This window comes from Cnephaeus nilssonii, assembly GCF_951640355.1.
Source record: "Cnephaeus nilssonii genome assembly, chromosome: 20".
Classification (NCBI taxonomy): domain Eukaryota; kingdom Metazoa; phylum Chordata; class Mammalia; order Chiroptera; family Vespertilionidae; genus Cnephaeus; species Cnephaeus nilssonii.
Window position 1 is genome coordinate 21,446,944 of NC_137091.1, and position 27,674 is coordinate 21,474,617.

Consider the following 27,674-nt stretch of genomic DNA (forward strand, 5'->3'; position numbering starts at 1 on the left):
CTGCCGAAAGCATGTGGTGAGTCCCTCTTTCCTATACAATGTCATTGAATAATATTTTCTGGTGTTCCTACAGTTTAAATAAAGAAACCTTTTTCCTTTTTTTTTTAAATTTCTAAAAGTGTATTTTTAAAATAGGTACTATATTAAATGGTTCAAATTTTTTTTTTTAATAACAAAATATAAAGGGTCTTCAGGAATAAGTGTCCCTCCCACTCCTGGGCCCCAGCCACTCCCTTTCCTTCCCCATAGCCTGTGTTAGTGGTTTCTTGTGTATCTATCTATTCAGAGATAGTTTAGCATATACAAACAAAACAGATATATAACTTTCATCGTTCTTTTTAAAAATATATATTTTTATTGATTTCAGAGAGAAAGGGAGAGGGAGAGAGAAACATCAATGATGAGAGAGAACCATTGATTGGCTGCCTCCTGCACCGCCCCCACTGGGGATGGAGCCCGAAACCCGGGCATGTGCCCTTGACTGGATTCGAACCTGGGACCCTTCAGTCCACAGGCTGACACCCTACCCACTGAGCCCAACCAGCTAGGGCTCGTCGTTCTCTTTTATACAAATGAAATGTTATAATGCTGTCTTGCATTTTGATTTATTTTTTGCGCTCATATTTAGAAACAAAATTTTGAAGACATATTTAAGTAAAGCAAAATTGTATGTTCATTTACCCTTTGATTCAGCGAATCCCACTTCTAAATCTATTAGCAAAAATACAAAATATTTTATGTAGCTTATTCACAAAGCATTTCCAAAGGAAAGAATGAAATGTCCACCAATAGCTGAAAATAAAATGAAACAAAATTAACTGTGTGTAGATTTGGAGTAATAACTAGAGGAACTATGTCGTGACTTTAAAACACAATCCCTGGGCCAGGGTGTCTCAACCTCAGCACTGTTGACCTTTCAGGCCAGATAACTCTTTGTTGTGGAGGGTTGGATGCCTTGTGCATCATAGGGTGTTAGTACCCAAAGCTGAGGTGAGCTTCCCTATTGGCAACAGTTTGAATATACTTTGTTGTTGGGAGAATTTACTGCTGGATGCATGTGACTCCACTGGGAGAGTTTTAAAATGTAGGATGGGGGGTCGGGGAGCCAATGGGGGGAATAAGGACACATACATAATACCTTAATCAGTAAAGAAAAAAATTAAAAATAAATAAAAAAAATGTAGGAGGAGGCAGCATGCTGTGGCACAAGGAGCAACATGGGGAAGCACCAGGGTCAATCAGGAGGCAGAGGGAGTGAGAAGGAAATGTGGGCACGAGTCACTATGTGATGAGGAAAAAGGGGCAGGACAGGGAAGCAGGCTTGGGGTTGGCTAGTTTGTCTAATTCCAGTGTATGCTGAGGCACAGAGGCTTTCAGGTACCTGGCCCTGGGGTGATGAGGGCAGGCAGAAGGTGGCCCAGAGTGTGCCCCAGACAGGAGCTGGTTTGAGTATGAGCTCTGGATTGGTTTGCATATAAAAGATAGACTCACAGATGAGTCTTACTATCTGTAGGGATAGGCTAGTCCTGGGAGGAGCAGTCTCTCTGGGAAACAATAGGAATTTATCTCACATAATTGAAGTCCATGGTGGGCACTAGCTTCAGGCATCCAAACAAGGTCACCAGAGCTTTGATTCTCTTGACTGTTTCATTCTTTGTTGCCTTAATCCTCAAGCTGGCTGTCTTTATGTGGAGGGCAAGTTCCAAGATTATGTGGCCCTTACAGCTCCTGATACAAGAGGAGAGAGAATCTTTCCTGATAGCTCTGGAAATAGTTCCAGGACTGTCCAGGGCTAGCTCACATTCCTGGAGCCAGGAATAAGGTTTGCTTCAACCAAGTCTCATGGTTGCATAGAGTTTCCCACTGAGCAGGAAAGGGTGGCTCTCCGAAGGAAGAAAGGCTGGGTATACGAAATATACATCCACTATGCGAGGCAAAGCTCTAGAACTGGCAGAGATGAAAACATCATCTCAGCCCAATACATTTGCTGAATTAATGTAGGAATACAAATAAGAGCATCACTTTTCAAGTATCATAGTATTTCAAATTCTTAGTTCATATTTCAGAGAAGCAATAAAAAACAAGTCAGGACAGATAGATACCAAGGTCATTAGCGAGATTCCATTTTAGCAGACAGCTGCTTAAGTCAAGTATAGACTGTTCCAGGATCCGCAGTTCCATCCCTCTTGCACAGAAGAGATATGTTGCTCTGGTAGAAGGCAGACTTTTTGTCCTCATTCAGCCTCAAGAAAAGCTAAGGCTTATCCAGCACAAAGGGAAAAATATGGTCCAGCATGAAGGGCTGGAAAATACCTTGCTACCAGTAAGCTCTTTGCAGACTTTCTCTTCTCATTTAAACTGGTGGTAATCCGGGGGGTTTCTGATCCAGGACCCAAATGCCTGCTTCCGGAGTGCACTCCAGGCTTCTTGGTAAGCAGATGCAGCCTCCTTGTACTCCTGGTATGTTTCTAGCTTCCGCACCCTAATGCACACATTCCACCAAGCACACAGGTTCTCACTGAACAGCTTACCACCACGGCCAACAAGACACCTGATCAATCAACTGTTCAGATTTACTACAAGAAACTTAGGAACAGGATAATCTTAGTATGCTTTCCTAGAGAGACTCTGGCTCCTTTGTAGGAAACTGACTGCAAAGTAACATAGTTTAAAACAGGCAAGAATGAGCCCTTGCTTGTGTGGCTCAGCTGCTTGGAGCATCGTTCCATATACCAAAAGGTGTTGAGGGCACAAACCCAGGTTGCAAATTTGATCCCTGACCCTAGTTGGGGCATGTGCAGGAGGCAACTAATCGGTGTTTCTCTCTCTTTCTCTCTCCCCTTCCTATCTCCAAAATCAATTAAAAAAACCCCACAAGAAAAAACAGCCCAGACAGTGTGGCTCAGTGGTTGACCATTGACCTCTGAACCAGGAGATCACAGTTCGATCCCCAGTCAGGGCATATACCTAGATTGTGGGCTCATCCCTGGTATGGGATGTGCAGGAGGCAGTTGATCAATGATTCTCTTTCATCATTGATATTTCTATCTCTCTCTCCCTCTCCCTCTCCCTCTCTGAAATCAATAAAAAATAATTTAAAAAACACACACACACAAAACAGGCAAGACTAAACAGAATACTAGCTTTGGTCCTGGTGAAATCAGATAAAACAAGAATAACTATTATATTTTTGGTTTAAAGTTTCCTAAGTGTCTGTAATTTCCACCAGAGCACAGAGCCATTAGAAACCTCTTGGCTGCATTTTCCCTAACAAAGCAAAGCACTTTCCATTCTACACATACTCTCCTATACCAGCCAACATCCCTCCCAATCCCTTAGTCGTCTCTGCCTGCTAAAAAATGGTCATGTGAGTAATATCTGTAATACTTACATTCTGTTAAAAGATTTTCTTGTGACAGACTCTTCTCTCCTTTGACCAAATCTGAGTCAGGCTCCTCTGAGCCCTTTTCTCAACTTGGACCTTGAGCTCTGTCCTTGCATCTTATAGTTGAAGAAACTGACACCCATGTCTTATTGATCCAATTTTTTCCTGCATCTAAGTTGCATCTTAGCTCACTTCGGCAGGGCAAAGTTGCTAACTGCAGCAAAAATTGATTTCAGTTGTTTGATCAATTTCCTACAGCTTTTTGTTGGTTAAAGGATGGGATCTACACACATGACAATGTTACACTTTACCTAAGCCCTGAGTTTCTAAAACACAGCAATGGTTAAAAAAAATCTCTCTCCCATCCTTTTGTGTCCTGGGAAATGGTTGATCGCAAAGAACTGCCTTTTCCCATGACTTAGATAAGACTCATGGATGCTCCCCTGGGTTACCTATGACAGGCCAGACACAGACCCATCGAATTCCCATTCTTTGCCTCATAATGATTAGCTGAAACCACTGACCAATCTTGACAAAATACCTGGTAACTTGACCAAATATTACTTTCACTTCTCTCCTCTTAGCCCAAGCCCCAGAACTTTGATCCAACCTCAACCTGAGCCAGCATCAGAATGTATAACAAAATCTTAACAGCCCTTCCTGAGAATTGACTGACAGCAAGAGAGGACATTTCCTGTTCAATTATCCCATCACACCACCTGCTCATCCCACTCCCCCATTCCAGGTTCTGTTTAGTCTTGTATACCCCTCCGTATAAAAGAAAACCCCTTTCCATCTGCCCTTTGAGAGGCTTACAAAGCTTATGATTGGAGTGTTGCATTAGACCACCTATTGTAATAGACCCCTTCTCTTACTGCAATAATCCTTTTGAGTAAAGTCTCTCCTTACCTAAGTCCAGATTTGTTTTTAACACACAGAATGCATGGAAACCCATCCAGCTCCAGCTTGATTCATTTTTCTAGACAAGAAACAAAAAAACTGACCACTGAAGACTGAAGGGCATCAATACTGACCACAGTATGGATGATGGTATATAACAGTGGCTAGCCTCTTCATATAGAAGTTTCTGGCTACCCTACTGCTTTCCTACTGTTATATAATAAAGATTTTGGCTGGTTTTTGTTGCCAGTTCCTGAATGGGAATCTCTAAATCCTTAGAATTTCCCAAGTGATAGGACTGTTTTTGTTATTCATGGCGAACCCTGAGATCACACCTAAGTTTATGTTTATCAAGTTAACTCATGGTGGGCCCTAGAGTTGCAGAATGGGGCTGGCCATACCAGAAAGACCAACCAGGAGATGAGAGAATTGGAGCACTGAGACACCTGATACCACTATGACCTCCTGGGGTGGGAGGAGGAGACGAAGACTGAGTTCAATCACATCATGTGAACTATGAGTCAATCAACCATTCTTATTAATAAAACCCCAATAACTCTGGACCCTGAAGTGCAGGTCAGCTTCTTGGTCGGTGCTGAAAGGGTGATGCAGCCTCGGGATGTGGAAACATCAAGTTTGGGACTCTCCCAGACCTCGTCCCTTCCTCTAGCTGGTCTTAACTCATATCGTTTTTCCTCCAATATATTTTTATTGACTTCAGAGAGGGAGAGAGTGAAAGAAACATCAATGATGAGAGAGAATCACTGATTAGTTGCCTCCTGCACGCCCACGACTGGGGATCAAGCCCACAACCCGGGCATGTGCCCTGACCAGAATGGAATCTGGGACCCTTCAGTCCGCAGGCCAATGCTCTATCCACTGAGCCAAACCAGCTAGGGCCTAACTCGTATTTTTTAAAAGGTAAAAGGTAATTGTAACTACAGTGCTTTTCTGAATTCTATCAGTTGTTCTGGTGAATTATTGAACATGAGTGGGAACCCCCCGGGTTTGCAGTCAGTTGGTCAGAAGTATGAGTGCCTTGCGCCCCCCGAGCTTGTGGCTAGCATCTGAAGTGAGGGCAGTTTGTGAGGACTGTGCCCTTATCCTGTGAAGTTTTGCCTGACTCTAGGTAGTTATTGTCTGATAACTGAAAAGGTTTGTACGTATCTATAAGCAGGGCCATGGGGATGGGATGGAAGAGCATGTGGTCAGTAATAAGTACCCACTGGCCTATGGAAACACCACTCCTGCTAAAGCTTCCTGCTACTCATGAGCCTAAATGAAACCAGAAGTCTTCCTAAATATGAAAAAAACATGGGTCAATAGTGTTACCTGAGGGAGTCTGGCCACTTGTCCTCTGAAATACTGCTTAGCAGCTCCTGGAATGATCTAAAGAGTTCCACTTTGCTGATTCGAGATCTGTTTGGAAAAAGACAAAAAGGATTTATTAAGTGTTTGCTATGTACCAGATCCCTATCAAAGATGCGAGGCTTCACGTGGTATTTAAGTTTGCATGTGCCAGAGCTCCATTTCACCTGTACTGGCAAGGAGAAAATCTAGACCTGGGGCTTTGATTAGGTTGAGGCACAAATCTCATCTTTAGAAATGTCACCAGCAGTGAAATCATCAAAGGGACAGGTTCAAATGGGGGAAAGGCAGAGGTGAAATTACCCAATTCCCTCCAGAATACCTATCAGCCACCTTGGCTACCTCCTTTCAAGGGAGCTGGCCCCGTGGGTAACACTGTTTACAAGAAATTAAAAGCTTTTGTTTCAGAACCCTGTGTGCTGCTCCCTGTATGAAGTCCACTTGGATGAGCCATCTGAGGCAGAATCTTCAGACTCTCCCTTTGGGCAGACGAGCCATTGCAGGCCAACCCGCTGCTTCTAACACCAGGCCTCATGGAGGTCTTCATTTGGAACAGTGAAGGAAGTGAGTGTGGCTTCCTTTCCAGCTCACCTGGGGCTTCTTGGTTTGGCCCATCCACGGGGTGTGTCCTAGACTGTATGTACCTCCTTCCTTTCCCTCATAAACACAATTCATGAGCTGATTTAGAAGCTGGGAACTGTTGTGTGTGTCCACAATGTGTGTCTCCTGTCTACACACCGTATCTTTCACTGTTTCCACAAATGGCACCATCAGCTTGGACACAGTGGCCATATTGGTACATATGATATAAGGGATTGTACAATCTGTCAAGAAACTCCCTTACTTGGCTGGAACCTGGCCTCCTGAAAAGAATCACTGCTTAAAGCAGAACCTTGAGCCCTCACAGGCTGCTTTCCCTGGGCCTGAATTGTGGTAAATGGCTTTTGGCACTCAGGAATATAAAGCTGCTTTAACATTTAAAAAAAAACCCAAAGCCAAAAAAATAATGGAACTCATCTCATTAACAGATTAGAGGAGAAAAGTAATATAACTATGAGGAAAATGTATGCAGAAAAAGCATTTATTAGAATTCAACATCCATCAGATGATTTAAATTCTTTTTCAAATGAGAAGAAAGGTATTGAAATTCATGGAGGGTATCTATAAAAACCTATAGCAAATATATGTCCTTAAATCAGGAATAAGACAAGAGTACTTGTCATCACTGCTTTTATCTAACATTATACAGAAGGTTCTGGACAGTAAGACAAGAAATAAAAGGAATAAGGATTGAAAAGCAAAAACTAGCTCTAGTTGGTTTGGCTCAGTGGATAGAGCATCGGTCTGCAGACTGAAGGGTCCCATATTTGATTCCAGTCAAGGGCACATGCCTGGGCTCGATCCCCAGTAGAGGGTGTGTAGGAGGCAGCCAATCAATGATTCTCTCACATCATTGATGTTTCTATCTCTCTCTCCCTCTCCCTTCCTCTCTGAAATAAGTAAGAATATATATATATATATATATAAAGAAAAGCAAAAACCAAAGCCATTATTTGCAGATGAGTGTGATGTTGTCAGTTCTAGTCAGCACAATATGTCAAAAAATGAAAGAAATGGAAGATTAGAAAGGAAATGCTACTTACAGAAGATTATCTATATTAAAAAATTCTAGACCCTGGTAGCTCAGTTGGTTAGAACATCATCCTGATACGCCAAGATTTGGGGTTCAATCTCTAGTCAGGGCACATATAAGAAGCAACCCATAAATTCATCAATAAGTGGAACAACAAATCAATGTTTCTCTCACTCTCTCTAAAAATCAATAAAAATAAAAATTTTAAAAATTCCAAAGGAATTCCTAAATAAAATAATAGGATAATAGTGTTAGCAGAAGTTGCTGGATACAAACACTGATTGCAGCAGAGAGAAACAAAAAATTGATTTCAACAACAATGCCCAGAAAATGAAATAAAAAGAAATTACATCTATTGTACCCAACCTCTAAGATGGTGATTCGTGCCTCCTGGAATCCATGCCTCTGTGCAATCCCCTCCCACACTGAAGAGGACTGATCTGTATAACCATTAGGAGGTTGCAGATGCAGGGTGACTTCTGAGGTTAGGCCATAAAAAACACTGTGGCTCCTGCCCTGTTCTCTTGAGTCACTTGTTCTGGGGATCTCAGCCACCGTGTTGTAAAGAGGAACACTGGTAGCCTTATGGAGAGATCCAAGTCGGGAGGAACTGAGGCCTCCTGCGACAGCCAGCACTGACCTGCCAGCCACATGAGTGAGCCATTTTGGAATTGGAACCTCTAACCACAGTCAAGCCTTTAGATGACTGCAACCTTGTGAGTCGCTGAGTCAGAATTATCCAGCTAAGCTCCTCCCAAATTCCTGACCCACAGAAATATGAAATAATAAATGTTGATTGTTGTTTTAAGCCACTAAGTTTTGGGGGGCAATTTGTTACACAGCAAGAGATAATTAATATAACATTCAAGGAAAAACTCTAATAAAATATGTGAGATTTTTTTGTTAATCCTCACCAGAAGATATTTTTTCCCCACTGATTTTTAGAGTGGAAGGGAGAGGGAGAGACAGAGAAAAAAAAATTGATGTGAAAGAGACACATGGATTGGTTGCCTCCCACACGCGCCCTGACCAGGGCCAGGATCAAGCCTGCAACCGAGGTATGTGCCCTTGATCAGAATTGACCCTGGGACCTTCAGTCCCCTGGCCAAGACTAACCACTGAGCAAAATTGGCTAGGGCAAAGATGTGAGATTTATATGAAGAAAATTAAACTTTACTGAAATATATATAAGAAGACTTAAGAAAGCTATACATACATATGTAATTTAAAAAATATATATATTTTTAAAAATATATTTTTATTGATTTCAGAGAGGAAGGGAGAGGGAGAGAGAGACTGAAACATCAATGATGAGAACCACTCACTGATCGGCTGCCTCCTGCATGCCCCTACTGGGAATTGAGCCTGCAACCCAGGCATGTGCCCTTGACCATAATCGAACCCAGGACCCTTTAGTCCGCAGGCCGAAACTCTAGTCACTAAGAAAAACCAGCCAGGGCTTAAAAAATATTTTAAAATTAATTTTAGAGAGAGGAAGGGAGAGGGAGATGGAGATAGGGAGAGAGAAAAACATCGATGTGAGAAACATTGATTGGTTGCCTCCCGTACACACCCCTACCAGGGATCAAACCCACAACCTGGGTATGTTCCCTGACGGGGAATCATGCACCTTTTGGTGCACTGAATGACGGTCAACCAACTGAGCCAGGGCCCATAATTTTTTTTTTTTAAGATTACACCTTCACATTGATATTTTCGATCTAGCACTATCCTTACTCTAACATACTTAGATATACATTTATTTTGTAATCCCTCAGTCTTTTCTTTTATAATCCAATGAGCTATATAATAATTCCCTGGGATGCCTGTTATCTGGACAGGGAGGGAAGAGAATTTTCCATTTTAGGGCAAAGGAATTTGCCTGTAAGAAGCAGGGTAAAATTAAGCTTCACAAAAATTAGGGTCCTGTTATCTCATTGTTGGTAAAAAACAAACAAATGAAAACACCAAGATTTAAATAAAATAGTTCTTTTAGTGTTGCACTAGTATATTGTCCCAGTCTGAGTTCCTATTCCCTATAGTTCTAAAGAAGGTGGTCCCTGGATGCCAGCACTCAGGAATGAGCAATGAGAAAACCTGCTTTCTCCCCAGCAGCTGCTGGTCTTTAGAATAAAACTGACTCTTTCACAAATAATATGAAGCTTTATTTGACAAATGAAGGGGAAATCCACCTTAACAAGATGTCTACTGCAAGCACTGCACCATGTTAGAGGCATCCTCTCCTTCAATTTTCACAACAGTCCTGTGCAGTACATACTCTTAGTTACCTTTGCTTCATTGCTGGGGAAACAGAAGCTCAGAGGCCAGAGTAATCTTTCCAAGTTCACACAACCAGGGAGAAAGGGAGCCAGGAAGTACAAAGCGCCTGCTTTTCCGACCAAATACTTCCTCCCTGGGTCGAGTTTGCCTTGTAAGTGCAGAGACACAATGTGTCAGAGACCTCAGGTCATCTACTCCAATGTCCTCGTTTTACAGAGATGAACACACTGAGGCCCAGAGGGCAGGTGGGCTTGTTCAAAGTCACCTGGATAACCAGAGACAGAGCAAAGGTGGGAACAGGAGACACTCCCAATCACACAGAAATCAGTGACATGTTGGGAGAAGCTGGAGAACACTACTATGGGAATTTAGAGAAAAGATGATCATTTTGAGCCAGAAGGCAGTGGTGGTTGAGCTGAATGCTTAAAGTAAAAGAGGGTGTGGATTCACAGTAAAGAAGAGCATTTTAGACTTAAGCAAAGGAGCAAACCTAAACCACAGTCAGGTGGGTGGGGCCAGTAAGAGTTGCTGCTAGCCCCTCACCAAGACTCAGCAGGAAACATGTGGTTCCTGTCCCTCACAACCTGCTCTGTTCACACATCCTTGGTCCCCTGAGAGGTGCTGACAATGGTGGCCTGAAGCCAGGAAGGCTCTTGGGGAAAAACTCCAAAAATCTCTACCCACAAACAGTTTTGTAAACATTGCTCAATTCAACATCCTAGGCCCGTGGTCGGCAAACTGTGGCTCGCGAGCCACATGCGGCTCTTTGGCCCCTTGAGTGTGGCTCTTCCACAAAATACCACGGCCTGGGCGAGTCTATTTTGAAGAAGTGGTGTTAGAAGAAGTTTAAGTTTAAAAAACTTGTCTCTCAAAATAAATTTCAATCGTTGTACTGTTGATATTTGGCTCTGTTGACTAATGAGTTTGCTGACCACTGTACCTAGGCCACCAGGGACAGGCCACATCTGCCATCTAGGCCATTTAAAAACTAGTTAATGGCTGTGAAGAATGAACCTTTTTTTTTTTTAAGTCTAATAAGATGTAATTAGTTGTTGTTTGTGTTGAATCAGGCAAATAAACATGTCAAAAAAATCCACCTACATATAATACCTTAATAAAAAAAAAATCCACCTGTGAAACTCAATTTCACAGCTCAACCCAGACTGTGGTGGAGAGGCCACTCCCCCACAATCCCTCCCACTCTGAGGCTATTGCAGAGCACCTGTGGCTCAGTAGGAGGAAAAAGGGTAGAGACCAGCTGAGCATTTAGCACAAGAAGAACTGGCAAGATAGATATATGAATCTCCAAACACACTAGAATAACTATCTCATGTCCATCAGCTCATAAGCTCTACACTTCAGCAAAAGCCAATTTGAAGACACAAAATCTTATTTCCATGGTGCCCTTTTGCCAATACAATCACTATGGAGCTTTGTTATAAGTGGGTTCCAACCTGGACCTACTAAACCAGAATCCCTAGTGGAAAAGCCCAATTAAATATTCTTTTCAAAATCTCCCAGGGGGAAAGAACAGCATTTCCAAAAAATGGTGCCAAAGAATAAAGTTGGTCCCCTACCTCACACCTTATAGAAAAAGTAACTCAAAGTGGATCAGTCAAAAGCATAAGAGCTAAACTATAAAACTATCAGAAGAAAACATAGAGTAAATCTTTGTGACCTTGGATTAGGCAATGGTTTCTTAGACATGACACCAAATGCACAAACAACCAAAGAAAAAAATAGGTATCAAAATTTTAAGTGTTTTAAGCACTGTCAAAAGGTGGGAAGACAGCCCACAGAATTGGAGAAAATATTTATGAAAGTGTATCTGATAAAGGACTAGTGACTAGAATATATAAAGAAATCTTACTACTCAAAAATAAAAGATAAATAAAGCAATTTTTAAAAATGGGCTAAGGATCTGAATAGATGTTTCTTCAAAGAAGATATACAAATGGCTAATAAGTATGTGAAAAGATACTTAAGATCATTAGTTATCAGGGAAATGCAAATCAAAACCACAGTGAGATAGCACTTTACACACATTAGCATGGCTTTAATATAAAAGACAGACAATAACAAGTATTATAAATGATGTAGAATAACTGAAACTCATACATTGCTGGTGGAAGTTTTTTTTTTTTAAACATATTTTATTGATTTTTTACAGAGAGGAAGAGAGAGGGAATAGAGAGTCAGAAACATCGATGAGAGAGAAACATTGATCAGCTGCCTCTTGCACACCCCCTACTGGGGATGTGCCTGCAACCAAGGTACATGCCCTTGACCGGAATCGAACCTGGGACCCTTAAGTCCGCAGGCCGACGCTCTATCCACTGAGCCAAACCGGTTTTGGCTGGTGGAAGTTTTAAAGTGGTGTAGCTGCCTGGCTGGTGTGGCTCAGTGGTTGAGTATCAACCTATGAACCAGGAGGTCACGGTTTGAATCCTGGTCAGGGCACATGCCCACACTGCAGACTCGATCCCCAGTGTGGGGTGTGTAGGAGGCAGCTGATCAATGATTCTCTCTCATCATTGATGTTTCTATCTCTATATCCCTCTCTCTTCCTCTCTGAAATCAATAAAAAATATATACATATTAAAAAAATGGTGTAGCTGTGCCCAGCTGGTGTGGCTTACTAGTAGTGGTTGAACATTGACCCAGGAACAAGAGATGGGGGGGATCGATTCCTGATCAGGGCACACGCCCAGGTTTTGGGCTCAATCCCCAGAAGCGGGTGTGCAGGAGGCAGCCAATCAATGATGTTTTTCTCTCATCAATGTTTCTATCTCTCTATCCTCTCCCTTCCTCTCTCTCTAATAATAAAAAAAAGAAATTCAACTAAGATGGTATAGCTGTTATGGAAAATAGTTTGGCAGTACCTTAAAAGTTAAATGTAAGGTTATTTTTTTTTTTTTTAAAAAGATATTTTATTGATTTCTTAGAGAGAGGAAGGGAGAGGGATAGTTAGAAACATCGATGAGAGAGAAACATCAATCAGCTGCCTCCTACACACCTCACACTGGGGATGTGCCCGCAACCAAGGTACATGCCCTTGACCGGAATCAAACCTGGGACCCTTCAGTCTGCAGGGTGACGCTCTATCCACTGAGCCAAACCAGTTAGGGCACGTAAGGTTATCTTAATACCCAGGAATTCCACTCCTAGGTACACACAAGAGAACTGAAAACATATGTCCACCAAAAATATTGTTACAAATGTTCATAGCAGTATCCTATATAATAAAAGCCATGATGTCATCACAAGATGGCCACCACAAAGATGGCCACCCTCATGTTGTCATAAGACGGTCATCACAAGATGGCTGGCAGGGGAGGGCAGTTGTGGGTGACCAGGCCAGCAGGGGTGGGCAGTTGGGGGTGACTAGGCCTGCAAGGGAGGGCAGTTGGGGGTGATCAGACCTGCAGGGGAGGGCAGTTGGGGACAACCAGGCCTGCAGGGGCGTGCAATTGGGGGCAATTGGGCTGGCAGGGGAGGGCAGTTGGGTGTGATCAGGCCAGCAGGGAAGCTGTTAGGCATCAATCAGGCTGGCAGAGGAGAGGTTAGGAGGCGATCAGGCTGGCAGGCAGAAGTGGTTAGGGGCAATCAGGCAGGCAGGCAGGCAAGCAATTAAGAGCTAGCAGTCCCGTATTGTGAGAGGGATATCCGACTGCCAGTTTAGGCCCGATCCCTGCGGGAGTCAGACATGCCCCAAGGAGTCCCAGATTGGAGAGGGTGCTGGTTAGGCTGAGGGACCCCCCAGCCCCCACCGTGCATGAATTTCATGCACCGGGCCTCTAGTTTATTCATAACAGCCAAAAAGTGAAGCAAATGTCCATCAATGGATGAGCAGATAAACAAAAGGTGATATAATCATACAATAGAATATTATTTAGCCAAAAAATAGAATGAAGAACTGATAAATGCTACAACATAGATGAACCTTGAAAAAATGCTAAGTGAATTAAGTTAGACATAAAAGGCCACATGCTGTATGATACTATTTATATGACACATCTAGAATAGATAAATCTGTGGAGACAGAATGGAAATTAGGGGTTGCCAGAAGTGGGGAGAGGGAAGTGTGGGGAGTGACCGTTAACGGATATAGGGTTTTCTTTTTGGGATGATGAGATGTTGTGGAATTAGTGGTGTGGTATACCCATCTCCTTCTGTCCCAATGTGCTGTACCTGGCCTGAAGGCTTCTGATTCCCTTCTTCGTTGTTCCCTGCGGAAAGCCACTGGCAGTGACATCCAATGGCTGCTCAGGAACTGCACTCCAGCTGATGGCTGTGAAAAGATAAGATTCTAGAGTTAAAACTGTTCAGTTTTCTATAAACCCCAGAAGTGTTTTAATAAAAATATTTCCCTGCCTCTGCAGACCCATGAGAGCTAGATATAACGTCAGACATAATGACGGTCACTCTGACCCTTGGCTTCCAGAGTACAAGTGGTTCATAATTAATCCTCCTCCTCCTCCTCATCATCAAAACAACTATCACTGAGCATTTATTATATGCTAAACACACAGTAAATGAATGAAACAGAATTTCTCACTTAATCCTCATAACAACCCTGATAAATAAATTATATTCTTATCTGAAGGTGAAGAAATGAGGCTGAAAGAGGATTAAGTAGGTTGCCCAGGGTCACATAGAGCATGAACCTGACACAGTGTGGGTGTCTCCAAAGTCCACACTATGGACCATTTGCATGGTAAACAGCCTCTCCAGGCCGAGAGGATGCAGCCCATCCCAAGCCACTCCATGGTCTGGGGACAAGTTGCTCCAGGGCAAGTGGAACCTGGATCCCTTACCTGCTCCACAAGGAACAAGTCGCCCTGTTCTGTCAGCCCTTTTTGCCTGCACTGCACAGCGGCTCTGCTCAAACAGTAAATCCGACTGCTGTATTTTTATTTCTTGAACTCCAAAGCCTTTGGGTAAAGAGGAGACATTCTGACACCTAAACGGGACGGAAAATGCATTCAGTTTAGGCATGCTCCTTGAGAAAGAGAGTATCTAGGCCTGTGGACCACATCACCACCCTTGTGTCTCGGTGGGAGGCAAAGGCCATTTGACACAGGCCTTCCCCTGGCCATGGCGTCATCCTGCCCTCAGTCACTACAGCGTTCACTGGCTTTAGCTGCCTTCTTTAGGGGGACCACACTTGAGTGGTCAACCTTTGTCATTTACCTTTTTAAAAATTAACACTAATGTTTGAAGGTTTTTAAAAAATTTAACAGCAATATGTGTACACTGTAGAAAAATTAGAAAATACAATAATCACAAAGAAGAAAAAACTACCAATAATACCACATCTCAGTGGTAATAAATATTAATACCTTTGTGCATATCTTCCTACAATCTTTTTCTATAAGCACATATACTTTAAGACTAAAATGAACTTACTTTATCTTCTAAATTGTTCTTTAAACATTATGAGCATCTTATCATATTAAATTTCCTCAATAGAAGTCTTAACAGAAATCACTTGATCTACTGCTGGCCATTTTAGTGATTTCCTTTTCTTTTTAAAAAATGATGACACACGACGCTAAATGTTTGGAGCCCTCCCTCCCCGCCCTCTCACCTCCTCATCAGTGCCCTCTGCATGGCTTCCTGGTTGTACGGGCACTTCCCGATGACCACGGCTGACAGGTAGACAGGCTCTTCCAGGAAGTGCATCAACAGTGACCCCTGGCATCCGAGGACATTCCACCGTGCCAGCTTGTCGCTGCAGGACATGGAGCAAGTCCTGTCTCCCCGGCCTGGCTTCACTCGGAGCAGCCCTACCCGGTGATACGCAACACCAGGCTTCCCCGAGTCTCCAACTTCGCCGGGCACACACTTGGCTCCTGTCCTATAAACATCCACCACTTTGGGACCACTGGGGGCCGTCCCAGGAACAGTGGCCAGTTCCTCTGAGGTGACGTTAGAGCTGCTGCCACTTGGTGGGATTGGGACACTTCCCTGATTGCCAAAGCTCTGATGGTGAGCCACACCGTTGGTGACTTTTCTGTCAGGAGTTCCGGGCTCAAGCCTCATTTTTTTGGTCATGGGACTGTCCGGGTCTTCACAGTTCCTTTTATCTTCAGTAGCTTCCAGGTTGCCACTGGCTTCCATTGATGGTTTATGGGCCCAATCTCTACTGACAGGATAGCAAGGCTGATCTTCAAACTCAAGCATTGGAATGATGGAGGCATCCCCACCTACAGGAGAAGAAACCCCTTAAACCAGTGGTTCTCAAAGTGCCACTAGCCACAGCAGCATATCTTAGGAACTTGTTAGAAATGCAAATTCTTGGGACCCACAGTAGACCTGCTGCAACAGAAACTCTGGAGGTGTATCCAGCAGTCTGTACATTAATAAACTCTCCAGATGATTCGGATGCAAACTCAAGTTTGAGAACCACTACTTTAAACAAAGCTTAATATTATTCTCCCAGCTGACCTGAGATGAATTAAGAACAGTTGCCCAAATTTGCCTAATACGAATCCTTTTGTTGAAGACCCCGAACCTCTGCTAGACTCAGTGAGTTATAATCTCTGGAGGGGAGGGGTCTGGAAAACTGACTATTTTAACAAAGATCCCAGGGAACTCTTATCACAGGAAGTTTTGGAAACACTAGTTTTAATATACATTTTTATTGATTTCAGAGAGGAAGGGAGAGACAGACAGAAACATCAGTGGTGAGAGAGAATCATTGATTGACTGCCTCCTGCACGCCCCCTACTGGGGATCGAGCCCGCAAACCCAGGCATGTGCCCTTGACCAGAATCAAACCTGGGAGACCCTTCAGTCTGTAGGCCAACGCTCTATCCACTGAGCCAAACCAGCTAGGGCAACACTAGTTTTAGGCCAGGGTTTCTCAACCTCCGCATTATTGACATTTTGGGTCAGATAATTCTATACTGTGTGGTCTGTCCTGTACATTACAGGATGTTTAGCAACCTCCCTGGTCTCCACTTATTAGAGTTCCCTAGTCTATCAAAAATGTCTTCGATGTTGCTAAATGTCTCCTGGGGAACAAAACAGTCCTACGCTGAGAACCTCTTGTTTAGAATGAGCAGTTTCCCAAGTGCATTTTGTGGAATGTTATCCCTCAAGATGTCCTGGAAAACAAAAGTGGGTGGCTGATTTCATGGTTAAATAAGTTTGGAAAATAATGCTTAAAATTTCCCCATCTTAGAGATGTATGTGCATATCCTCAGAGTAAAAACTCTGCAGTAAATTACATAGCTGGTGTTTCCCTATACTGGTTTAGGGATTTCTGACCTACTCTGTGCTTACAGGGAATAGAAAAGAAACAAAAACAGGTTAGTAAAGAGTACTCCGAGAGATGCAAATCAAAATTATAATGTGGTACCATCTCACACCTGTCAGAATGGCTATCATCAACAAATGACAAGTGCTGGTGAGGATGCGGAGAAAAAGGAACCCTCGTGCACTGCTGGTGGGAATGCAGACTGGTGCAGCCACTGTGGAGAACAATATGGAGTTTCCTCAAAAAACTAAAAATGGAACTCACATTTGACTCAGTAATTCCACTTCTAGGAATATATCCCAAGAAACTAGAAACACCAATCAGAAAGGATATATGTACCCCTATGTTCATAGCAGCACAATTTACCATAGCTAAGATTTGGAAACAGCCTAAGTGCCCATCAGCAGGTGAGTGGATTAAAAAACTGTGGTACATCTACACAATGGAATACTACGCTGTGGTAAAAAAGAAGGAATTCTCACCATTTGCAACAGCATGGATGGACCTGGAGAGCACTATGCTAAGCGAAATAAGCCAGTCGGAAAAAGATAAATATCATATGATCTCACTCATTTATGGAATATAATAAAAAACATAAACTGCCGAAACCGGTTTGGCTCAGTGGATAGAGCGTCGGCCTGCGGACTCAAGGGTCTCAGGTTCGATTCCGGTCAGGGGCATGTACCTTGGTTGCGGGCACATCCCCAGTAGGGGGTGTTCAATAGGCAGCTGATGGATGTTTCTCTCTCATCGATGTTTCTAACTCTCTCCCTCTCTATTCCTCTCTGTAAAAAATCAATAAAATATATTTTAACCCCCCCCCCAAAAAAAACCCATAAACTGATGAACAAAAACAGATCCAGAGACAGAGAAGCATTGATCAGACCGTCAAACCTCAGAGGGAAGGTAGGCGAGGGTGAGGATAAGGTAGAGAGATCAACCAAAGGACTTGTATGCATGCATATGAGCCTAACCAATGGATACAGACACGGGGTGGGGGGGGCATGAATGTGGGAGTGGGGGGCAATCGGGAGATAAGGACACATATGTAATACCTTAATCAATAAAGGGGGGAAAAAAAGAGCACAGCTTTCGAGAAGGGAGCTATTTCTTCAAACACTAACCTAATGTGGTGCTTTTCTAAAGCATTTGAGTAATACATCTGTAGCTTTAAAACTGAAGAGTGGGAAAGGCAAGAGATGCATTAGTGGGCGTGTTGCCAGAGAGGCTGGCTGGCAGATTTCCAGAGACCTCATAAGGTGACAGTGACTTTGGAGAATTTATCAGGGCTCACTTCCCACTCTGCAGGCTCAGAGATTTGATCTTGACAGATGCCTGAACTCGAGAGGCTGACTCATGCTAATAAAACTCACAAATAAGAGTCTGAAGTAACTAACCCACGCACCAAATTATCAATTAATAATGAGGAGTAAATGCCAAGAGAGCCAAATAGTCACATTCTTTAGGTAGTGTTCTTTCTTTCTGCAGACAAACCATGGATGGACATCACATTAAGAAATTTTTTTAGAGCTCTCCCTCCAGGGAACACGCAGGCAGCTTCCCCTACCCCCTTATCTACAGCCCATTAACTCCTGAGCCCATTTCTTCTACTGTTCACTTCTATTTCTGTGACTTACTAAATACATTTTCTCTTATATTTTGGGTAAAAATTATTATTTTTTTAAATGAGCCAGGGAGTTAGATTAGTGGCTCTAGATTTTTATTTCACAGACTAGTAAAATTTCCAAAAGATTTTAAGATTAACAGAAGATCAACTTTTTATTCCATCAAGTAAGGTCTTTAAGAATCCTAATTACTGTTATTTTAAAAAGATTAAAATCTTATAGCCTTTAATTGAAAGAAATTAGCTTTTTAAAAAACTCACTACATAGTCCTGATTTTTCTCATCGATCAGTACACTCACAGAGCAGTACCAACCTGCGGACATTGATTTATGTCATTTGATTAGGTGGTCAGACTAGCTTGATCCTGAGATGCATCTGATTCTCTACTAGAATCAGCCAGACCCTGGCTACTCAAAGTGTGGTCCACAGGCCAACACCAATGGCATCAACCATGAGTTGATTAGAAATGTAGAACCTCAGGCTCCACCCCAGAATTTAAATCTGAATTTTAGCATGATTCCTGGGTGATTCGTATGCATATTACAGTTTGAGAAGCACTGAGTTAGGAAACATCCTTTGGTCCTAGGACCAGAGCACCCACTGTTAAGAACAGCATGGATGAGCCCTATCATTTTTCTGGCCTTTGACTCTTAAACAACTCTTTTTCAATACTCATTCTTTCTTAAGCTATATATATGTATTTTTAAATATATTTTATTGATTTTTTACAGAGAGGAAGGGAGAGGGATAGAGAGCTAGAAACATCGATGAGAAAGAAACATCGACCAGCTGCCTCTTGCACACCCCCTACCAGGGATGTGCCCGCAACCAAGGTACATGCCCCTGACCGGAATCGAACCTGGGACCCTTCAGTCCGCAGACCGACGCTCTATCCACTGAGCCATACCGGTTTTGGCTAAACTATATTTTTTATTTGAGTTATGATCAAGTCTTCACAGCTATTCTGTCTCTTAGAGTGATTACCTATCTTTGCTCTAATTACATGTGTTGCTCTTAAAGTTTAATACACAGAGAATAATCTTACATCCTTATTTCAAAGATTTTACGGTGAGGACAGCCATCCCTGAGGTGTTACCTACCAAGGGCAGAAATTATTCTTAATTTTCAAGACAAAAACCAAGAGAAATGACTCTCTGTAGGCCAGGTCTGATCTTCCTGCCTAATGCAATCACAGCACCTGAACATCCTCCTGTAACTCACCAAAATTTACCTTAACCATGATTGTCAACATTCCCTAAAAGACTATGAGAGTAAGCAAGGGGCTAGTCTTATTCATTGTATGTACCCAGTGTGTCATACTGTCCCTGACAAATAGAAAGTATTTGTTTAATGCATGAATGAATGAATGAGTGAATGAAGTAAGTTTATACTTCTAAGCCTTATTGTTGGTTTCAGACCTGGTGGGGTTTCAGCTTTAGGATCCCCAGTTCTGATTAGACACTGAAAAGTGAGTCCCCCTGCCCGGATATCCCTGCCCTGCCTTTTCTTGGCAGAGAAATGGTTAGGCACACTGGCCTGTTCACAAAAAGGCACTGCTGTTGGTTGTAGCTACACTTCAGCCCGAAGTGCTTTTTTTGAGAAACATATCTACCGATAAGACAAACATAAGGAAGTAAACAATGCAACATTAATCCAAAGGCTTGACTATACTTACAGGGCGTATGGCTGGAGAAAAATAAAAACGAAAGGTCTGGTCTGAGTTTCCACAGTCCTCTCTGAGTTCCTGGGATAAAAATGCTATCCTCCTTCCGTGTGGCCGCCAAGTGAAGTTGATGGAGGAGGTACCTAATGGGTGCAGGAAGGTATCAGAAAGAATACCAATCTCTGTGGTAAATGGAAGACTGGCTGGGTAATTATTAAGAAAGAAAGACCTACTAATGACCAATGGAACTGATAGTTATTTGGAATTATGAGAAATCTAGACCAGTGATTCTGAAAGTGTGGTCCTTGAACTGGTTGCATAAGCATCATCTGGAATTTGTTAGAAATGCAACTTTAAGAAAAAAGAAAGAAAAGAAATGAAAGAAATGCAACTTTGACCGGCTGATTCAGAATCTCTGGGGGTGGGCCCAGCAATCTGGATTTTAAAAAACCCCTTAGGTGATTCTGATGTACACTCAAGCATGAGACCTACTGTATAGACCAGTGTTAGTCAAAGTTTAGTTCACAGGCTAAATAACATAATCCGTTTTGCTGGGAGCTTATTAAAAATGCAAATTCTGGGGCCAACCCAGGCTAAATCAGACTCTCTGGAGATGTGACTTTACCTTTGGAAACTCCTTCTGGCTATGACCTCAGCATGGCTATCATTGAGGATATCTCCTGTGGCAAAGACAGGACACTAGTGAAGACACAGGAACCTGGAGACGCCCTGGTTCCTGGCAGCAGAACATAGCAGTTTCCCCCAGCACCCAGGACGGCCATGTAGCTCCTGGAGGGCTTTGCCAGAAAGCATCACAATTATTAACGGCAATGCATTTACTGCAGGCTTCCTCAAATCAGCACTATTGACATTTTGGACCAGGAAATTTTTTGTTGTGGGGGTCTGTCCTATGCATTGTAGGATGTTAAGCAGCATTCCTGGCAGGCCAGCAGCACACTCCCCTTTCCCAGGTGTGACAACCAAAAATGTCTCCAGACATTGCCAAATGTCCCCTGGGGGCAAAATCTCCCCTAGCTGAGAACTACTGATTTATAGGGAAATCTTTATCTGGTGGAGGACAGGGGTCCCAGATCTTGTGTGCCCTGGTGTCATACTTGGGCTCATGCTGACATATTTCCATGGGATTCAATCCATAGTGGTCCTTGAACAACTTCCTCATATACAGGAGGCAAAGCTAGGAGAATGGGCAAAGGAAACTTGAGGAGGCCTCTGCTAACTGGAAGATGAAGATGCCAGATCTCCAAGGAATTTCCATATTCTTTTTGGTGCCGAAGTCTAAGTCAAGATTGCTGTCTGGGTTTTCAGAGATACTGAAAATTAGCTAATCCCAGGGAACTTCTGTTTGAGCATGAACATACTGGCCAACTTTCAATCCACTCAGAAAGTTCGTTCCTGGCAGCCTTTGCTTCCACTGGTTATTCCCATTCTTTGAATGAGTTCTGTCCTTCCAACTGGAGCCAGTGACAGGCAGCGTGAACTGAAATGTCAGCCATCTCAGTAATATGACCCCTTGGCCCTGGAGAGGAAAGTGCAACATGGACACCATTTCCAAAGCTCCCTACACAGGCAATGTTTAGACCCAATGTGGGCTTACCGCTCTTCCTCATTTTGGACTGGCCTATGCATTTTGTTCCTGTTCCCATTGAGACAACTTCCTTTGTCACTGAGGGAGAAAAAACGAGTTATTAATGAGCTTTTAGAATCGGAATAGTACCCAGGCCTCGGGGTTAATAAGTCTGCACATTCCTCAGCATTCCCATATAGGCTGACCCATCTAGGACTGCGGTTCCAGCACGGCCATTTCCCACCGCTTGAAGTACTGCGCCACCTGGCGGAGAGCAGGGGAACATGCCCAATATCGCAGTTTATACTCGGCGACGACTGTCCCTGTGTAGAGCCGTGTATCATTCTACCACCTCTGACAAAAAGAGGGAGAGTTTCAAGGAGAAAAGGTCTCACCTTGCACCTGTTTGTCAGGGCAGTCACAGGCTTGGCCAGCTAGAGGCTGTATCTTCACCACGGCTGCTAGTAACGTCCATTCCCGGTTGGGCTCAGGCTTCCCCTGCTTGGGCAGCCTGCTCCTATAGTGCTCGTAACACAGGCCCGCAATCTCATCCGGGGTCCACATGGTTGAGCTGGTGCTGAGATCCTGATCAAAAATCACAACCATCACAAGTACAGAAAGGAGGGCCAATGCACAATGCTACACCCTCGCACCAGTGTATTTCAACAGGCTTTCAGGTGTAGCTCAACCTGTGTTCACACTGAGGTTTCTTTATCTGAAACTCTATGGGTCATTTTCTCCTACTTCCCTGCCCATTTTCATCTTTAAGGAAAGATCAAAGAAATCCCAAATCCTACCAACCCCAGAAGACAACTATTTCTTCAAGCTGTTTTTTAAAAAAATATATATTTTTATTGATTTCAGAAAGGGAGAGGGGGAGAGACAGAAACATCAATGATGAGAGAATCATTGATTGGCTGCCTCCTGCATGCCCCCCACTGGGGATCGAGCCTGCAACCTAGACATGTGCCCTTGACCCGAATCAAACCGGGGACCCTTTGGTTCCCAGGCCAACGCTCTAGCCACTGAGCCAAACCAGTCAGGGCCAAGCTGTTTTTTATCCTCACTTTCAGGTATTTTATTTTTCTCTCTCCTCTACCCCCTTCCCCCAAATTGGTTCTCTCTTTGAAAAAAATATTTTTATTGATTTCAGAGAGAAAGGAAGAGAGAGATAGAAACATCAATGATGAAAGAGAATAATTGATTGGCTGCCTCCTGCACACCCCTCCCTGGGGATTGAGCCCCTGACCAGAATTGAACCTGGGACCCTTCAGCCTGCAGGCTGACACTCTATCCACTAAGCCAAACTGGCTAGGGCACAAATTGGTTCTGGACTTCCCTCCAGTAAATCTCCACTGATGCCCCTCTCAGGAAAGCAACCCTTTAATTTCTCCTATAACATTTTATGAATCAGAGTGAAGTGACAGAGCCCAGTAGCTTCTCACTAGCCAAGTGTTCTCATAGGAATTGTGAAGAGTGTGGGTTTAGTCACCATTTCTGGGGTCTAATTACGGCTTTGCCTATATTAACTTTGTGGAACTGGGTAGATTGCTTAACCTGTGTCTGTTTCTTCATCTATTAAAATAATAATTATAGTCAAATTTAATCCATGGGGTTATTGTGAGGATTAAGTGTCTATAAAAAGTAACTGCTATAATATTGAGCGTAGTGTCAACTGTAATTAGTATTACTAAAAAGAACCTTTGATTTGGAGGAAAACCAAATTTGGAGGAACCTTTGGATGTGAAGGGAAAAGGGGCCACATCCTAAACCTGACAAGTTCAGGGAAGGCCTATATGGCAAGCCTTACAAACTCAGAGACCAAAAGTAACTACATAGATGACTTGAATATAAAACTTCCTAACAAAAAGCAAGTTATGGTGGGTAGTCATGTCCTAGGCCTGTAGATTCCTTGACAAAGGTCAATCTTTACCCTGTGAACCTGTCTATTGTCTTTCTGCATCGAAGAAAACATACTTTTGAAATATCAGAGTATTCTCCTTTTCCAGACCCCTGAGAGCACAACTACCATCAGAGCAAGAGACCATAGAAGCCCTCATTGTCATCTTGTTCCCTACATACCATCTCTATCTATAATCTATAATAAAAGGGTAATATGCTAATTAGACCAGACGTCTTCCAGACATCATTCCGGACATCCTTCCTCACGAAGCCGGGTGCGGAGGGAAGCAGCCCAGGTCCTGGGTGCTGGAGAGAAGCCGGTGCTGGCAGCGGGGGAAGGAAGGCCTACTCTTGCATGAATTTTTGTGCATCTGGCCTCTAGTCTATAATAATAAAAGCATACTATGCTAATTAGACCGGACATCCTTCTGGATCACCTTCTGGACGAAGCCCGGGCTGTGAGGGAAGGCCAGGTCCCGGGTGCCTGCTGGTGGCCGGAGGAAAGCCGGGGTCCCGCATGCCAGAGGGAAACTGGTGCTGGCAGCCGGGTGAAGGAAGGCCTACTCTTTTTTTAAATATATTTTATTGTTTTTTTTACAGAGAGGAAGAGAGAGGGATAGAGAGCTAGAAACATCAATGAGAGAGAAACATTGATCAGCTGCCTCTTGCACACCCCCTACTGGGGATGTGCCCACAACCAAGGTACATTCCCTTGACTGGAATCGAACCTGGGACCCTTCAGTCCGCAGGCCGACACTCTATCCACTGAGCCAAACCAGTTAGAGCTGGAAGGCCTACTCTTGCATGAATTTCCTGCATCGGGCCTCTAGTGTGCTATAAATGTTGATGATTGACTATCCTGTATCTACCAATGTAAAACATCTGTGTTTCTCTCTTTGGCCTTTTTATCCAATCCCCGAGATGTCCCTGCTTTGCTTTCTCCAGCCCCCTTAATCTACATGGATTTCATGTAACCCTCCTAAGTCTCCTTTTATTCTAATACATAAAATAAGTTGCAAAACTACTATTCTCTAAAGCATTTTCTCAATCCATCAAGATTTTGCTTCCTGGCATTTGTCAGTTTGGTTCAAATACACTTATAAAAATTATAGGTTTGGACCTTTCTTACCTCCACAAAGCTTATATCAAAACACTAAGGACAACCAATCACAGCCAACTAGGCTTTAAGCTATAGCCAATCAAATAATTTCCTTTCTTGCTTATGCACTTTCTCTGTCTTTCCCTAGCTCCTGTCTGCAGAGTGCTCCAAACCACTTCTGGTTTGGTGCTGGAAGATTAGTATTACTTTTTGCTCAAATAAACTTTTAAAATTCTTTCACATGCCTATCTATTTAGCAGTTCAGATGTGCAGGCCTATTACTGCAATAACTGGTCATAGAAAATCAGACCAGAGTGATTTAAAAACAAGAATCTGGCAGAAACTGATATAACTGTGACTTTAAAGTCAGAAAAACCAACGCAAGTCTTGCATCTATTGGAGCAAAAGAAAAGTATGGGAGACTCTAAAATCCTCCATTTGGATTTCCCCCTCATTTCTAGGGGGAAGGGATGCGGCTATCACAGGGCAATATATTTTATGAAGGCAGATACTCAGAGAAACAGCCTGAAATTAAACCAGAGATACACACCACAAGCTGCTAACAGCAAGGAAGACAGAACTTGCTGTAAGAAACGTTGACGCCTAAGATGAAGCAGCCCAGAACTGGATATCGCCTCATTAACATATGTGAGTCTGGATGAGCCTGCACAATACATGAAGGAATGTATTTTTATATACTGGGTCCACTAAAATTCAAATCCACTCTCTCCTGGATCTTAAACAGCTTCTTCCTATGCAACAATATAGCTCAGTTAAACAGATTATTATTATTTTTCTTGGCCTGCAAGACCAAGACCGCTTGTTATTACAGTTGCAAAGAGCTTATGAACACACTACCTTTGAAGTAAAAATTAAGGCAGGTCGGCTGCCAGCGGAGTGAAGGGTTTAGCGAGGTTGGGAGGACGGTCAGCCACGCCCCTCAGGCCCCCTCCTCAATGAACTCGGTAGCGGACCCTCTTCTCCAGAGGCCTGGGCTGGGGCCCATTGGTCCAGTTACAACAGACACCCAAGGTGACCAGGGGGTCTCCAGACCCGAGAAGCAGGGATACCGTGCGCGCCTACCTCCGCGGGTGATGCGGGATGCGGCGGCGCGGGCACACCCCCCGCGCTCGCCCGCAGCTAGAGCTCACACACGCGGCGTACACGGGCGACGCCGAGCAAGGAGCTGCACTTTGCCACGCAGCGCGCATGAGGGGGTGGCACGGTCCTCACCTCTTCCCACACAATATGGCCTCGGAAAAGTCAGACCGAGGGCACCTCACCGGGAGTCCAAGATCCCCAGCTCGTCCGCGTGCCCACGGCCGAGCAAACCCACCGTCTCACCGTCGCTCCCCTCCCACCTTCCAGACGCGCGCCCTCGAGGGAACACGCGGAACCGCGCAGCGTCGGGAACGTGACGCCACAAAGAGGCTGCTCTTCCAAGCCCCGCCCCCAGAAGTGCGCAGGGAATGCTGGCTCTTGTAGTCCTTCAGGGGGCGTGGTGCTGGTGCTTACAGTCCGGCGGCCTGCGGAAGCTGACTCCGGGGTAAGATAGGGTTCAAATAATAGTAGAATGATATCATGTCTTGGAACACTAGCCTGAAACACATTGTCTAAAACAGCAATGTCCAATAGAAATATAAGTTGAGCTAGATATGTAATATAAAAGTTTCTAATAGACATATTTTAAAAAGTCAAGCTAAATAGGTGAAACTAATTTTAAACACATCTTATTTAACCCAGTATATCCAAAGTGGTATTTCAAGGGTAATCAATATGTTAAAAAAATTGAGATATTTTAAATTCTTTTTTTTATACCAAGTTTAAGAAATCCAGGGTGTATTTTACACTTAGAGCATATCTCAGTTTGAACCAGCCACATTCTAAATGCTCAATAGCCACATGTGGCTAATAATGAGGACTTTATAATCCTTCTATCATCTTGTCATTTTCCTGCTTGACCCCATAAACAAGTTGTCTACTGCTGCTTTAGTTCTATCTCCAGCCTTGTTGAGGCTCTGAGAGCTGGCTTCTGCCCCCAGCTTACTACTAAAAAGCTCTTTAATGATCACTTGTGACCTCATTAATCCCTTTCTCTTCAAAGGTCCACATTGATGGTACAATGTTGCCTGAAGTCCAGGCCCTTATCTTGGCTCTATACCCTCTGCCTTGGTGAGATGATTGTTTTCACTTTAACACCACCTTGCTGAAGGATGTGCCAGGTGCAAGTGTTTCCCCTGGAATACCACCTGGTTACCTACTATCATGCCAAGTGCTCCTGGAGCCTATGCTTAACTAACAGCGAGAGGTGTAGGTGCTCACCACTCTCTGAAGTTATTTCTACTTAGGTAACTCTGCATGCTTAGATAATTTTATCAGTAGACTGGCACCTCTCAAACCAGGATGCTTGCCGTTTTGCTGAGGTACAGAAGATAAGTCCTTTGTTATATGACTCATTGGAAAAAAAGGTCCCCCCAGATGCCTCCCTGTGCCAGGGATCAGGGACTCCATTATAACAGCAGTCCCTCAGCCGTACCCTTATCATTCTTGAGTTGAGTTGAAAAATAAGAAAGATTCAGACTACAGTAGGTCCTCGGGTTACGTCGGAGATCCATTCCTATGGCGTAAGTCGGAACACACCTACATAAGCACCCATGTCACTCACATGGAGCACATACACAGCAGTAATGAAATGAAACAGTAAAAAAAAAATTAAAAGAAAGATAACAATTCCTGACCTTCACTTGTGGTAACTAAATAATAAAAAACATAAAGCACATATGTACATACGTTGAAATGACAGAACTTTTTTTTTTAATAAATAAATGGGAGATGGCGACGTAACCACGAAACGTTGAGTCTGACGTAACCTGAGGACTGCCTGTATTCAACATGCTGCTATCCCCATCCATCTTCTAACAGGCATGTCAAACTTAACCAAATACTCTTCCGTTTCAAACCTGCCCTTCC

The 27,674-nt window shown here is 43.5% G+C and overlaps 1 protein-coding gene across 7 annotated transcripts; it reads right to left on the bottom strand.

Moving 5' to 3' along the window:
• Positions 1 to 386: 386 nt before the first annotated feature.
• ADAT1 (adenosine deaminase tRNA specific 1) lies at positions 387 to 26,085 on the bottom strand. 7 transcript variants are annotated; one of them, XM_079799401.1, is made up of 12 exons: positions 25,788 to 26,085; positions 25,255 to 25,368; positions 22,099 to 22,288; positions 21,734 to 21,802; positions 20,744 to 20,798; positions 20,131 to 20,261; positions 16,943 to 17,044; positions 15,157 to 15,775; positions 14,384 to 14,529; positions 13,758 to 13,857; positions 5,618 to 5,704; positions 387 to 2,482 (listed from the first exon to the last, which is right to left on the bottom strand). In XM_079799401.1, exons 3-12 carry the CDS (start codon positions 22,265 to 22,267, stop codon positions 2,350 to 2,352), a joined length of 1,611 nt encoding a protein of 536 aa, XP_079655527.1. In that variant the 5' UTR covers positions 22,268 to 22,288; positions 25,255 to 25,368; positions 25,788 to 26,085; the 3' UTR covers positions 387 to 2,349. The 7 variants fall into 7 exon arrangements, with proteins under 7 accessions (XP_079655527.1, XP_079655528.1, XP_079655526.1 ...); XM_079799402.1 differs by lacking the exon at positions 25,255 to 25,368 and having other exon boundaries at positions 25,938 to 26,085; XM_079799400.1 differs by lacking the exon at positions 25,255 to 25,368.
• Between the last annotated feature and the right edge of the window lie 1,589 nt (positions 26,086 to 27,674).